We start from the raw sequence: 13,804 nt of genomic DNA on the forward strand, positions 1-13,804 counted from the left end.
TTGCCTCTCTCCCAGAGGACCAAGGTTCAGTTCCCAGCACTAGGAAGGTGGAGGCAGGCAGATCTCTGTGAATTTGATGTTAGTGAGACCATGTTTCAAAAATAAAATTAAAAAAAGCTGCTGGGTATGGGGTGCATGCTTTTAACCCAGCCCTTGGGAGGCAGACTTTGAGGCCAAACTGAATTTGAGTTCAAGGCCAGCCAGGGCTACACAGAGAGACCTTGTTTCAAACCCTGCCCCCCATCTCCAACAAAAACAACCCCCAAACACCGGAACCAAATCCCAGTCTTCCTGGGAAAAGGCACCTGATGACTGGGGGTGGGGCTCCAGGTGTTACCAAGGCCGCCCAGCCGCGTGCCTTGCGTAACCAGCAACTCCCCCCCCCCCCCCCCCCCCCCCCCCCCCCCCCCCCCCCCCCCCCCCCCCCCCCGCACGGTCCAAACAAGGGTGGAGGCAGCCCTGGGCCCCCTGGCCCCAACCTACCTAGGAACCAGCGCTCCTGATCAACTCAGAGCTCTAAGAACCTGTGTTAGGTGGCAGACTTGCACTCACACTCCAGTATGCGGGTTCTCCAGACAGCCACACTGCCCCTGAGGCGGATCAGTGAGCCACAGGCTGAGGGAACCCCGAAGTCAAGCTGGGGAGATACTTGAGATGCTAACAGCACCTAGAGGTCTGTTTGATCTCCCAGAACTCACGCTAAACACCACGCACACATGCAGGCGGCACTGTAGTAATCCCAGACAAGGCAGCCGCCTTGGGACTGACTGATTGGCCGGCCAGCTTGGTCTAATTAGAGAGTTCCAGAGGGTAAAGTGAGGACCTGAGTTCAGGTGCCCAGAACCCACAAGAAAAACAAAAAACGAGCCAGGTGTGGCTGTCCTCCCTAGTAACCCTAGAGCTGAGAGGGGGTGGAGGACAAGCCAACCCAGGTGGCTTGCTGGTCAGTGAGCTTGGAGAAACTAGACAGCTCTAGGTTCAGTAGGAGACCTTAATAAGCTATTAAATAATTAAGGGCCAGCCGAGTGGTGGGAGCACCCACAGGCCTTTAATCGCAGCAGAGGAAGGTGGATTTCTGAGTTCAAGGCCAGACTGGTCTACAGAAAGTTTTGCGACAGCCAGGACAACAACAACAAAAACAAAAAAGGAACGGAAAGAGATGGCTCAGAGGTTAAGAGCACTGGCTGCTCTTCCAGAGATCCTGAGTTCAATTCCCAGCAACCACATGGTGGCTCACAACCATCTATAATGAGATCTGATGTCCTCTTCTGCAGTGCAGACATATATTTATAATAAATAAATTTGAAAAGCAAGACAAAACAACAAACAAACCAAAAAAAAAGAAAAAAACAACTAAAATACGGTGAGCTAGGAATGGTACTGCATCCCAGAAGCAGAAGCAAATGAGTCCCTAGTCGGTGAGACCCTAGTCTTAAAAATTAGGGTGAGAGCTTGGTATAGTGATGCACGCCTTTAGTCCCAGCACTCGGGAGGCAGAGGCAGGCGGATCTCTGTGAGTTAGAGTCCAGTTTGCTCTACAGTGTGAGTTCTGGGGCAGCAAAGGCTACACAGAGAGACCTTGTCTTGAAACAAAACAACAAAAATCAGGGTGAGGAAGATACCCCACTGTCAACCTCTGGTTTCTATACACAACAGATGAACACAGACATCTGCAGACACCCCAAACCCCAAAACTCTAGGTCTGAGGTACCTTCCATGAGAACCAAGATCACATCTCTCAGGATGGTTAACGTTGTCCCCAAGACCAGGATGGAGAAGAGGAAGGTGCAGATGGGATCCACATACTTGTACTCAGGCTGCAGGAAAAGGAGACAGACATGGGGCTCACCAGCATCCACCTGGGTCTCCCTACCATCTCCCAGCATCCACCTGGGTCTCCCTACCATCTCCCAGCATCCACCTGGGTCTCCCTATCATCTCCCAGCATCCACCTGGGTCTCCCTATCATCTCCCAGCATCCACCTCTCCTTCCTACCAGCACAGTATCAGGGAGGTCTCTCTTTTCAGGGGGAGTATGGGACTCACTCTAGCCTTGTCTTTGAATTTCCTACCCTATTCTGCACCCAGGTGACCTCAGGACACATCTCTTCTAAAGAGCTAACACACAGGCAGAGCTAAAGAGGAATGTCAGCATCTGATTCGCCATTCCCACAACATCTCACTGCCTCTGTGTGATAGGCAATGCCTGGGCTTCAGCAGTCCACAGTCCTGGGCTGGGAAACGGTACAAGTAACAACCTTTCTGAATGCATAAAGCACAATTGCCTACCTTTTGGGCTTGTTGCAGAGGTAAAAGGAGCCAGCACTCAGTATTAAATATTCCTTCCCTTTCTCTACCTTCTCATCCTAAGCTGGAGGGGGCCTAGCACGGGGAAATAGTCCCTGCACAGAGCCAGGCACTGCCCCACCTCCCTCCCCGTGCCCACTCTGACCTTGAAGTATATAATGTAGGCAGCCACCAGGACACCCACACTCTGCAGAAGGTCCCCGATCACATGGATGAAGGCTGCTCGGACACTGGGGTTCTCCTGCTGCTGTTGGCTGTCTTCATGGTTACCATGTCTTTGGTTACCATGGCTGTGCCCATGTTCATGGCTTTGCCCATGTCCATGGCTGTGCCCATGTCCAGACTGATGAAGGGCCAACCCCATTCTAAGAAAACAGACAAGACTCAATGAGGTAGCAAAGGTTTCAAGTCAGCTAGGCACAGTCTACCCATTAGGGCTGGCCTCCCGAGGGTGAAATTCTGGAGGCGCCATCACTCAGTGACCCTCTTAGGCGTAGGAATCTAGTCCTACAGCCTTAGCTCATAGCCACAGGGCAGCGTTCTGCCCACAGTGGGAGACTAACTGGGTGCAACACCCCAAAGCTGAGTTTCAGAGCAAGGGGGCACCGAGGAAGTCATCTAGTTCATCTCCTCATGGTATAGGAGGGGAACCTGAGACAAGAGAGCCAAGGAGACAGAAGGCCCAAACCTGTGATTTACCCACCCTCCCTCTCTTTTACTGAGACCAGTTCTAGCCACGCCAGCCTGACTTGCCCTTTGGTCCAGCATGAACCAGAAGCATCCCCTCTGCTGTGGGTAGCCTCCAAGTTTATTCTCCGACATGGAACGTATGGGGGAGGGGGTTTGAATTGGCAGAGGTGTCCCTGGCCTAAGGTCTAAAGGAGAGCCGATGTATACCAGGGAACTTCTGTGTTGGGAGGGGAGCATGGACTCCTTCCACTGGGAGCTGCCTGAGGTTTGCACAAGGGGATGGGGGGAGGGGAGGTTTGCACACGGGGGTGGGAGAGGGGAGGTTTGCACACGGGGATGGGGGAGAGGATATTTGCACAGGGGATGGGGAGGGGGAACTGGGGCCACACTCACATGATGTTCACAGCCACAGCGCAGGCCGACGTGATTAACATGGTGCCCCCTTTGATCTCATAATCTCCAGAAATCAGGCGCTGCACAGCCAGGTACACCAGCACCCCAGTTACCACCCAGATGGACAGCACAGACACCAAGGCTCCGAGGATCTCTGGATAAGAGCCCAACCACAGGAACAACCTCAGCCTGGGCCCTAAGGGTGGGAAGGCCTACTCCCTCCATGTAAGCCCCTCCCCACTGCGGTCAGGATCTGGGTGTCTTTGGTGTTTCCTGAAGACGTGCCTCATCCTGCCAACTCATATATGAGAACTCATATCTAGAATCATTAGCTCAACCTTGTTTGCTGAACATAGGAGGAAACATATATATATGCACATATACACACATATAATATACATATATATATTATATTATAGCGAGCATGGCGGTGTACATCTCTAATCCTAGAATGTGGGCTGCTAAGGCAAAAGGACTGCCTGAATTTGATATTTATGTTTTTTGGGGGGGCTCACCACATAGATCAGGAACTCAAGAGATTCACCTGCCTCTGCCTCCCTTGTGCGGGGATTAAGGGCATTTACCTAATTTTCCCACCCAAATCAAGGTAAGGTCACTCCTAATTGAATTAAAAGTAACAGAAGAGGGCCCAGACTCCCCAGAGCTGGAGTTAAGTGACAGCCAGGAGCAGTGGATGCCAGCGGCTGAGCCACCTCCAGTTCCTTGTTTTGCTCAACTGACAAATGGAGGCTGAGGACTCGGGGCCATCTCTCAGGACAGGAGAGGGACAGTGCCATCCAGAAGGGAACTAACAGCTTAAGGCGGTGTATACTGACCTTTCCCTGCCCCACAGGGCATCCACAGTGATGGGAAATGCCAGTGCTATTGTCTTTTGTTCTGGGCCACTGTTTCCTAAGCAAGAAAGGTGGACTTTGCTTCTTCATTAACTCCCAGATAACTGGCACCAAGTCTGTCCCATCACACTGAGAGTTCCCAGGGGCCAGAGGCCAAAGCAGACACCCCCTTCACCGCAGAAGCTGCGTTTGCCGCCTTACTCCTGGCATTTCTGTCATGGCACAGGCCTCAATTCCAGTCCTTGGGAGGTTGTGAGAGTACAGTTACTGCGTTTGACACCAGCCTGGGTTAGACAAGTGAGTTAGAAGCCAGCGTGGGCGACCTATCAACTTCCTGTTTATAAAAAAAAAATGAAAACAGCCGGGCGTGGTGTCGCACGCCTTTAAGGGGAGGCAGAGGCAGGCGGATCTCTGGGAGTTCGAGGCCAGCCTGGTCTACAAGAGCTAGTTCCAGGACAGGCTCCAAAGCCACAGAGAAACCCTGTCTCGAAAAACCAAAAAAATGAAAACAAAAACAAAATAGCTGGGCCGGGCAGTGGTGGCGCACGCCTTTAATCCCGGCACTTGGGAGGCAGAGACAGGCAGATCTCTGTGAGTTCGAGGTCAGCCTGGTCTACAAGAGCTAGTTCCAGGACAGGCTCCAAAGCCACAGAGAAACCCTGTCTCGAAAAACAAAAAAAAAAAAAAAAAACTAGCTGGGTGTGGCACGTGTCTGGAATTGCAGGACTTGGGAGGTGGGGGACGTGAGGAGGATCAGGAATCTCACCGCCAGCCTGGGCTACTAGAGGTGCGGTCTCAAAAAACTGAAAATTCCAAACAAAAACTCTATTCTGACCGGGGCTTTCTCTCTTGGATCAACCCTGTCTGTGGCCCACGAGGGTCCTCACCAGCTCGCTGCCAGCCGAAGTTCATGGTCTTGGTGGCCGGACGGGAAGACACCCAGAGGGAGAAGAGACTAATGAGCATGCTGGCAAAATCCGTGAGCAGGTGGGCGGCATCCGTCATAATGGCCAGGCTGTGTGCCAGGTATCCACCTGCAAAGTGCGAGCCCGGAATGAAGTTCCCCCAAGGAGTTAACTCCCCCAGTCCTGCATGCTGGCTGGTGAGACTCTAAGCCCTGGAAGACTCACGCTGGGTTCAGGGTCTCTGCACCAGTCAGACGTACTGTTAATTCACCCATGGCCTTACCAATGATTTCTCCAATCATGAACACCAGGCAGATGGCAGAGGCCACGTAGAGCTTGCGCCGGGCCATCTGCTTCTTGGAGTCAGGGTGACTACCATCTTTCTGAGCATGGCAATAATGGTTGCTCTGGATGGCCAGCTCCACAGCAGGCAGGTTCACAGGAGGGGCCCTGCCAGCCTCACTCTTCCACAGAGATCCAAAGTATGACCTGGAGGTGAAAGGAAGGAGAGAAACTGCTCAGCTGGGGTCGGGAGTGGGGGGGGGAGTGGGGGGGGGGGGGGAAGGTGGGGGTGGGGGAGCACAGAGTCAGGCTCTAGGAGTATTGCTGACCCCCGTTGTTTCCAGAAAAAGTTAACAACAGTGCCTGCCAGGTGGTCAGAGGTAAACCAATGATACAGGGGGATGCTGGGGAAGTGAGTCTTGGGACCTTGTTCTAAGTCGTTCTCTCCTCCACCCCTTCTCAGGTCTAGAGGACAGTCTTTACGAACTAGCCAAAGGGCAGGCCGTCCAGTCGAGCGCAAAGAAAGAGCAGAGTTTGGCTCAAGACAGTAGCCTGGAATGTAGCGCACCGCACCCCAGGGCACAGGGCCTCCCCACCTCAGGGCTGCCTAGGATCAAAGTGCTGGAGTGAAGGCGGGGTTCCAGGCACCCGACTGTGTTCCACTGGGGCGCCCCAGCAGGCTGTGTTCAGGATCTGTATGCTTGGTCAGGTGAGACAGGTGTTCCCCGGGGCTACGAGGCTATCACCAGTTTCCTCTTTCCCTTGCTTCACCCCATCCCTCTGGCGGGATCCCAGGTTCAAGCCCCCGCCCGGACCAAACACAGCCAGGAAGGCCAAAGAGGAGGTGCCTGAGATGCCACCCAGATTCCCGCCCCTTGGGGCTTAAACTTACCGGGCTCTGCTCGTGCTCTCCAGCAGGTTCTGCTTGTCCACGGTCGGCATGCCGCCTCTCCCACAGTGCGCCCTCGAAGTTGCGCGCCGGACGATGGCAGCGTGCACTCACCTTCCGCTCGGGTCCCGCCGCTGCGCCCCGCGCCCGCCCGCTTTATCCCCGGCCCTCACCACCCCGTGTGAAGCCGCCCGCCGCGCGTCGTGTGCAAAAGCCCGCGGGGAGGGGGGAAGGGTGACCGGCTGCAAAGGGAATCGCGACTCTGCCCCCTACACTGATCCCCTGCGTCCCGATCCTGAAGGAGCCCAGCGGCCGGCGATCAAAAGCTTAAAGGTCTTTGCCCGGAGCAAAACACTCGCTGAGAGTTGCCCAGAGTTGTTAAGTTAGGACTGGGTGACCTAAACCCCCCAGTCAGAGTTGGGGTCTGAGTTTCTAGAAAATCGGCCGGGCGTGGTGATGCACGCCTTTAATCCCAACACTCCAGAGAGGAAGCAAAGGTAAGCGGATCTCTGTGAGTTCGAGGCCAGCCTGGTCTCCATAGTAAATTCCAGAATAGTTAGGGCTTCTTTACACAGAGACAACCTGTCTCCAAAAACCAAGAAAGAGAGAGAGGCCTTAGGGCAGGGATGTGACTACTGGCAGGATGACTGGGGACTCTTGAGGCTACGGGTCGGGCTTTCAGCTTCGAAGAGAGACTTCCCGGAAGCTTTGATCCATCTTCTTCTCTGGCTGCGGGCCTGGTCTGCCTCCTTCTGCAGGGCGTGGGGGAGGGTGACTACGTGGGGGGGGGTACACGGAGACACGCAGTATCCCAGGGTAGTATCGTTGGGGTCACAGACCCAAGCTTCCCTTGAAAACGCACCAGTTTTTTCTGCCTTGCGCTGAGATTAGGATCTGGAATTGCCGGCTTTATCTCCACCTCTACAAAGAACAGTGTCCTGTCTCGTTGTTTAGGAGAAAACATGGTTACCGGTGTGATGCCACACACACCCGTTTAGACCATAGTCGCATTTTCTGGGGCTTGGGCCCTATTCCCCCTCCCCCCAGTGTTGGCCTCTGATGGTAGCTTGCCTGTAGTCTGTGGGGGCAGGAGTGAACAGAACAAGACAGGACAGGGCTAGGGCTGTAGCTCCGCAGGTAGGGTGCTTGCCTGGCAGGCAGGAAGCCTCCTGGAGTTCCCTCCACAGCCCACCTCTGTAAAGGTGGAAGGGAAAAAAAAAAAAAAAACAACAACAACAACAACAAATCAAGCCAGGCGGTGGTGGCGCACGCCTTTAATCCCAGCGCTCGGAGGCAGAGGCAGGTGAATCTCTGTGAGTTCGAGACCAGCCTGGTCTACAAGAGCTAGTTCCAGAACAGGCTCCAAAACCACAGAGAAACCCTGTCTCGAAAAACCAAAAAAAATAAAAATAAAAAAATCAGAAGTTCAAGGTTATCATTGGCAACATAGCTAGCCTGAGGCCAGCCTGGGGTACTTCAGAGCTGTAGGCCCTGTCTCAAAAAGCAACAATAAACCCACACCAAATCTTCTCAGAGGACTGGGTAATAGCAAGTATTTCTGGGCATGGTGCATTGGGCATTCAGCTGACCGGGAAGCAGGGACCAGAGGACTCTTCTCCTAGGATCTCCAGTGGTCTGCCCGGCTTAGCATTGAGAACCTAGTTGGGTGCCCAAACACCTGTGAAATTAGACTGAAACCCGTGACACAGCTGCACACGCCTGTAACCACAGGGATTAAGGAGCCTTAGGCAGAAGGAGCTCAGAGTTTGAGGGTAGCCTGGACAATTTACTAGGACCCTGTTTGACTTAGGACAGTCTCCCTACGTGACCTAGGCAGGCTTGGAATTTGTGAACCTCGGGGACTGCGAGCTAGAGCTAGTACTCCCCCCCCCCCCAACTAATTCCTTCCCGAGGAAGGCAGAAGAAACTAAAATCTTTCTTAGGACAACTCATAGACAGTTTTGTTATAAGACTGGATCAAGGTAGCCCAGGCGGCTCTTTAGTCAGCAGAAGGGAAGGTGACCTTGAGCTAAGGAGCCTCCTGCCTTAAATTCTAATCTTCCCCACCTAGTATCTAGGAGCCAATCATAAAAGAATTCAGGGGCCTGACCAACCAGAGGGCCCTACCTGGTGTCTGGGCTGAGGAAGGTGCCCTAACAGGCTCTGCTGCCAGTCCCCACCCGGGCTGGTAATGTCCTGTTCATCCAATCAAATCCTCAGGGTTGTGATTTAACTGTGTTTACCAGAGGACTTCTCCAATACAAAAACAAAACAAAACAAAACAAAAAAAAAACAAAGTTCAGAGTTCCAGAAGCTTCCGAAACCAAACCTAGGAAGGCTCCTGGAAGTTGGTGTTCCTGGAGAAGGCACAGTGTCTCCACCCCTTCCCAGAAGCACTGCCCTCTGTCCCTTATCTAGATTCTTTGTGGTGGATTAGTTAGAGTTAGCATTGCCTGGGTTCTTAGTGTTAGTGACTGGAGGGAACCCAAGGAGGGCAGCTGTGAGAAGATGAAATCTGGGGCTCTGCCTGGCATCAACCAAGCACCACAGGCAGACTGAACTGAGTTTGTGGACAACCTGCGTGGTCCACTGTAAAATCAGTTTCCTGCCGTGCCGTGTGGGCATCTGGTGTCCAAAGCACAGCCTTGAGAGTTTATCAGGAGAAATTACATTTGAGGTCAGCATTTCCTTGAGTTCCCCAAAAAGGACTTTAATTTTTTGTTTGTTTTTTTTTTGTTTTTCGAGACAGGGTTTCTCTGTAGTTTTGGAGCCTGTCCTGGGAACTAGCTCTTGTAGACCAGGCTGGCCTTGAACTCATAGAGATCCGCCCACCTCTGCCTCCCGAGTGCTGGGATTAAAGGCCTGCGCCACCACCACCCGGCGAAAGGACTTTAATTGACTTGCGAGGGTTTGTGCTAAGGATGTTGCTCAGTGATTGAGTGCTTGGCTAGCATTGCTAGAGCCCTGGGTTCAATTCCAAAACATACACACATGCATACATACATACACACACACACACAAACTCACTCACCCAACCAAAAATTTCATTTAAAACTTCAGCAAGGGGGCTGGAGAGATAGTCAGTGGTTAAAAGAACTCACTGCTTTTCCTTATATTATCCAGCCACTTTGGCTACCCACCCCTCTTGTGCCTTTGGCCTCTCCCCGCATGGCCCAGCTCAGTCTGGTCATGTCCACTCTGGACTCTCCCAGATGTCCCTGCTTCTGGCTATGCTCTCCTCTCCGACACAGCACAATAAACCTTCTCCTCCACCACACCTAGAAGCAGTCATGTCCTTCCCTTCCCTTTCCTTTTTCTTTCTTTTTTTCAGACAGAACGTCTCCCAGTGGCAGAGAAGGGAGGCACCTAGTACAGCTCACTAAGCCTTGTACGTGGCTTTCCAAGAAGAGCCATACCGCAGACATCAAAGAAACAAGTGTGGGTCAAAGAGGGACGCCCCGGAAGTGTCACCATGGCAAAACTGGCAGAGTCTACACAGTCACCCGGTGCTGTTGGCATTGTGGACAAGTGAGTTGAGGCCCAGCTTCTGAGAGAATCAGTGTGCAGGCTGAGCATGGTCTAAAATGACTTCCTGAAACAGGGAAAGGAAAACACAAACCAAAGAGAGAGAGGTACCTGGGTCCCACTGAAGTACCAGGCTGCTCTACCCAGAGAAGCGTGCAAGTGAGAGCTAAGAGGGAGGAGCCCATTCCCTGCCAATTCGTGGTGTGAGAGATGAAAATAAAATAAAAGGCCTCAGTTTTAAAAGTATTTTTCTTTTCTTTATTAAAGATTTGTTTATCTTTATTGGGTGTGCAGGTGTGTTCTGCCTGCATGTATATATGTGCACCGGGAGCCTTGGAGTCAGAAGAGGGCTTCGGCCCCATTCCCTGGAACTGGAGTTAGAGACAGTTGTGGGCCACCGTGTGGGTGCTGGAACCAAAGCCAGGTCCTCTGCAATAGCAGCCGGTGCTTCTGAGTCATCTCCCTAACCCCAAAAATGTTTTTCTTAATTAGTTTGAACTGTCATGTCTTCTCCCCACTCAAAAAAAAAAATGCTTAAAAAAGAAAACCAGGTGTGTGACAGCAGAAAGAACGGAGTCATGACCCATGCAAGCGTGAAGAGCTGGGCTGGCACTGGCACAGAAGCTTCCAAGGTACACTGGCTGGTTTTGTGTGTCAACTTGACACAAGCGAGAGTCATCAGGAAAGAACCTCAGTTGAGGAAATGCATCTGTAAGATCTGACCGAAAGCTGGGCAGTAGCGATGCAGGCGTTTAATCCCAGCACTCGTGAGGCAGAGGCCGGCCTGGTCTACAGAGTGAGTTCCAGGGCTACACAGTGAAACCCTGTCTTGTAGAACAAAAACAAGTGATGTCTCTTCACAGCAATAGAAGCCCTAAAACAGATAAATAGATTAATAAATAAGAAAAGTGGGGCGGAACAAAAACTAACAAACTCAAGTGTAGTTCAGACTTGAACTCCTGACTCCCCTGCCTCTACTCCATAAGCACTGGGATTATAGGCTTGTGTCACCATGCTTGGTTTATGCCGTGCTGGGGATTGAAGTAAAGGAGACTTCACGAAAGGTAGACAGACATTCCGTCAGCGAACTCTATACCCTAGGCTTGTTTTTGTTGTTGTTTTGGTTTTTGAGATAGGGTTTCTCTGTGTAAGAGCCCTGGCTGTCTTGTGTACAGTCTGTACTACGCGTACTATGGTACGATTCCTGTAATGCGGCGCCTGCACTACAGGACCATTTGCCGGCAAGGGCGAGCCGGGCAAGGGCCTGGAGATTTAAACACACAAAGACACACAGACAGAGACAAGGGTCATCCTTGAAACAGGAATGCCCTCTTTATTGTGTACCAGAGTCGCTTATATAGGGATCTAAGGATCCTTAACTGATAGCCACACTCCAGCCAAACCCACCAGAAACCCCTCCCCTGCCATCAAGAACTCCTGAGGGTCTCGTGCTCAGAGCAGCTGCAAAAAAGGAAAACAAGTTGTTTTGCTCAGAGCAACTGTAAGCATAACAAATTGTGTACAGGAAATTCAGGGTCTGGGTCCACAGCCCCCAACAGTCTTGGAATTTGCTGTGTAAACCAAGCTGGCTTTGAACTCATAGAGATCCACCTGCCTCTGCCCCCCTCCCCCAGTGCTGGGATTAAATGCATGTGCTACCACTGCCAGGATTCCCTAGGCTTGTTTCTGTCAAAACCATGCCTAACCATGTATCCCTGGCATGTATCTGGTCTGACCCTTGACACGTAGCCGAGTGTGGTCTCAAACTCATGGCAGTCCTGCTGAGACTCATGTGCAGATTACAGGTGTGCACACTAACATCCATCTTTATCAGCATGGTTTTTTGTTTTTTGTTTTGTTTTGTTTTGTTTTGGTTGGTTGGTTGGTTGGTTGGTTGGTTGGTTGGTTTTTCGGGACAGAGTTTCTCTGTAGCTTTGGAGCTTGTCCTGGAACTAGCTCTTGTAGACCAGGCTGGTCTCGAACTCACAGAGATCCACTTGCCTCTGCCTCCCAAGTGCTGGGATTAAAGGCCTGAGCCACCAGGTCAGCTTCCTTTTGTTTTCTGTTTCCAGTGTTTGTGTCGCCCTGTGTTCTGCTTGGCTGTGGATGAACTGACTCTGAACTGCTCTCTGAGACTGGAAAGGGATTACAGACTGGTTGACTCTTAATTCTTTTCTCCTCAAAATGAAACAAATCAAAACAAACAAAGAAAACCAGACTAAAGGAGGGTTGGGGCACCCTGCAGGTCAGGGTAGTTTTCATCCACTACCTCATGGTCCTCAGTTCCATCGTTAGCAACACACACAAGCACTCAAGCTGAATGAAGTCACACCTCTTTTGTAGTTACATGAAAAAAGCGCTGTAAGTTTATTTTTTATTCTTTTTCATTATTATTTTATGAGACAGAGGCTCTCTATGTAGTCCTGGCTGGTCTGGAACTCCCCATGTAGACCAGGTTGGCCTCGAACTCACAGAGATCCAGTTGGAGTGCTGGGATGAAAGGGTATTGGGCCCCCATGCCCAGCCCTCTGTGCATTTATTAAAACAACATATAGCACAAACTCAGTACTCTCCCCGTCTTTGGGGACGGGCACTGAAATACAGTACATTGCCCCTTCCCAGGCTGTTGAGTGAGACCCACCCTCCCACCAAGGAAGGGAAGTGGGCAGCTCTATTACCTTGGCTTCCTTCCCTCTTTGTGACAATCGCCAGTCACACAATGACCAGGCGTGATCATACAAAAGTTCTCATACAAAAAGCACCAAATTGGCATACATATACAAGTAGATACAAAAGTCACATTTTAAAAACATACAAAATATTTCATTTTGCACCAACGTAGAAAAGTGTCCTGTGACATTTTGAATACGTTTCCAATCGTGGTTCAGCAACTGCTGGACACAGCGGTGGGGGGGTCCTACTCTAGTCCCTGCTCTCTGAACAGAGGAGACACACTTCCCCATTATGGCCGCCCAAGGAGCCCCGAGCCCCAACCCCCTCCCGAGATGGGCCTGTCACCCGCCTCCCCGGTCTCTGCATCCAGAGGGTGTCTACTCATTCAGCTCCTCACTGGTGTCCTGGAAGAGAAAGACAGACACAGGCTCATAGTGAGAGGACTTGAGAGAACCTGGGACCTCCAGAGCTGTGGTGAGAAGCCAAATACACCCCCCCCAACAGCCTGGGCTTTTTCTTTAGAACCAGACTAGAATTTAGCTGTCATAATTCAATGGGTTGCAGATGGCTTAGCGCAGTGGTTCCTAGCCTTCCTAATGCTGTGATGCTTTAGTACGGCTCCTCGCGTTGTGGTGACCCCCAACCATAAAATTATTTTTGTTGCTACTTCAACTGTAATTTTGCTAGTATTATGAATCATAATCTAAATAATCTGTGTTTTCCGATGGCTTTAGGCAACCCCTGTGGAAAGGTCCTTCGACCTCCCCCTCTTCACCCAAAGGGGCTGCGACCCACAGGTTGAGAACTCTTTGACTCTGCTGGATTGGAACTTGGCTCTGGTAACTAGGCTTGAACACTGGTCAGGCATAGGGGAGCATGCCTTTAATCCCAGTTGTAAGAGGCCAGTCTCACCTCCATAGTGAGTTCCCAGCCAGCCATTAAAAAAAAAGGGGGGGGGGTGGAGGAGGAGGAAGCAGCAACAGCAGCTGGGACCCAGCTTGGTGGGTAGGTTCCTACATGCATGAGGGCCAGAGTTCAGATCCCCAGCACCCACACAAAGGAATGCCGATGGCCATGGCAGCCCCTGTGATTCCAGAGCTCAGAAGACAGGAAAAGGGATCGATAGCAAATCCATGGACTCTGGCCTCAATTAAGAGACCCTGCCTAAATCAGGGTGGTGGTGGTGCAGCCTTTAATCCCAGCACTCGGGGAGGCAGAGGCAGGTGGATCTCTGTAGAGTTTCAGAGCTGCTACACAGAGAAACCCTGTCTCGGAAAAAAAAAAAA

General features: G+C 51.6%; 2 protein-coding genes across 3 annotated transcripts in view; both read right to left on the minus strand.

Moving 5' to 3' along the window:
* The window catches only part of Slc30a2 (solute carrier family 30 member 2), a 10,037-nt gene extending 3,568 nt beyond the window's left edge, over positions 1-6,469 (minus strand). The window contains exons 1-6 of the mRNA XM_050153208.1: positions 6,324-6,469; positions 5,433-5,638; positions 5,132-5,278; positions 3,391-3,544; positions 2,453-2,672; positions 1,712-1,817 (exon numbers count right to left, since the gene is read on the minus strand). Of these exons, the coding sequence (XP_050009165.1) occupies positions 1,712-1,817; positions 2,453-2,672; positions 3,391-3,544; positions 5,132-5,278; positions 5,433-5,638; positions 6,324-6,373 (883 nt within the window). The 5' untranslated portion in view covers positions 6,374-6,469. The remainder of the gene's footprint in view (positions 1-1,711; positions 1,818-2,452; positions 2,673-3,390; positions 3,545-5,131; positions 5,279-5,432; positions 5,639-6,323) is intronic.
* Positions 6,470-10,555: 4,086 nt separating this feature from the next.
* Trim63 (tripartite motif containing 63) overlaps positions 10,556-13,804 on the minus strand; it is a 15,700-nt gene continuing 12,451 nt past the window's right edge. The window contains exon 9 of one of the 2 annotated variants that reach the window (XM_050153222.1): positions 10,556-10,719. In XM_050153222.1, the coding sequence (XP_050009179.1) occupies positions 10,703-10,719 (17 nt within the window). In that variant the 3' untranslated portion in view covers positions 10,556-10,702. Of the gene's footprint in view, positions 10,720-11,789; positions 12,923-13,804 lie in introns of those variants that run through there. The other variant, XM_050153233.1, reaches the window with a different exon arrangement.

This window comes from Alexandromys fortis, unplaced genomic scaffold (assembly GCF_014885135.2).
Source record: "Alexandromys fortis isolate MF-2015 unplaced genomic scaffold, M_Fortis_MF-2015_v1.1 scaffold_26, whole genome shotgun sequence".
Lineage (NCBI taxonomy): Eukaryota > Metazoa > Chordata > Mammalia > Rodentia > Cricetidae > Alexandromys > Alexandromys fortis.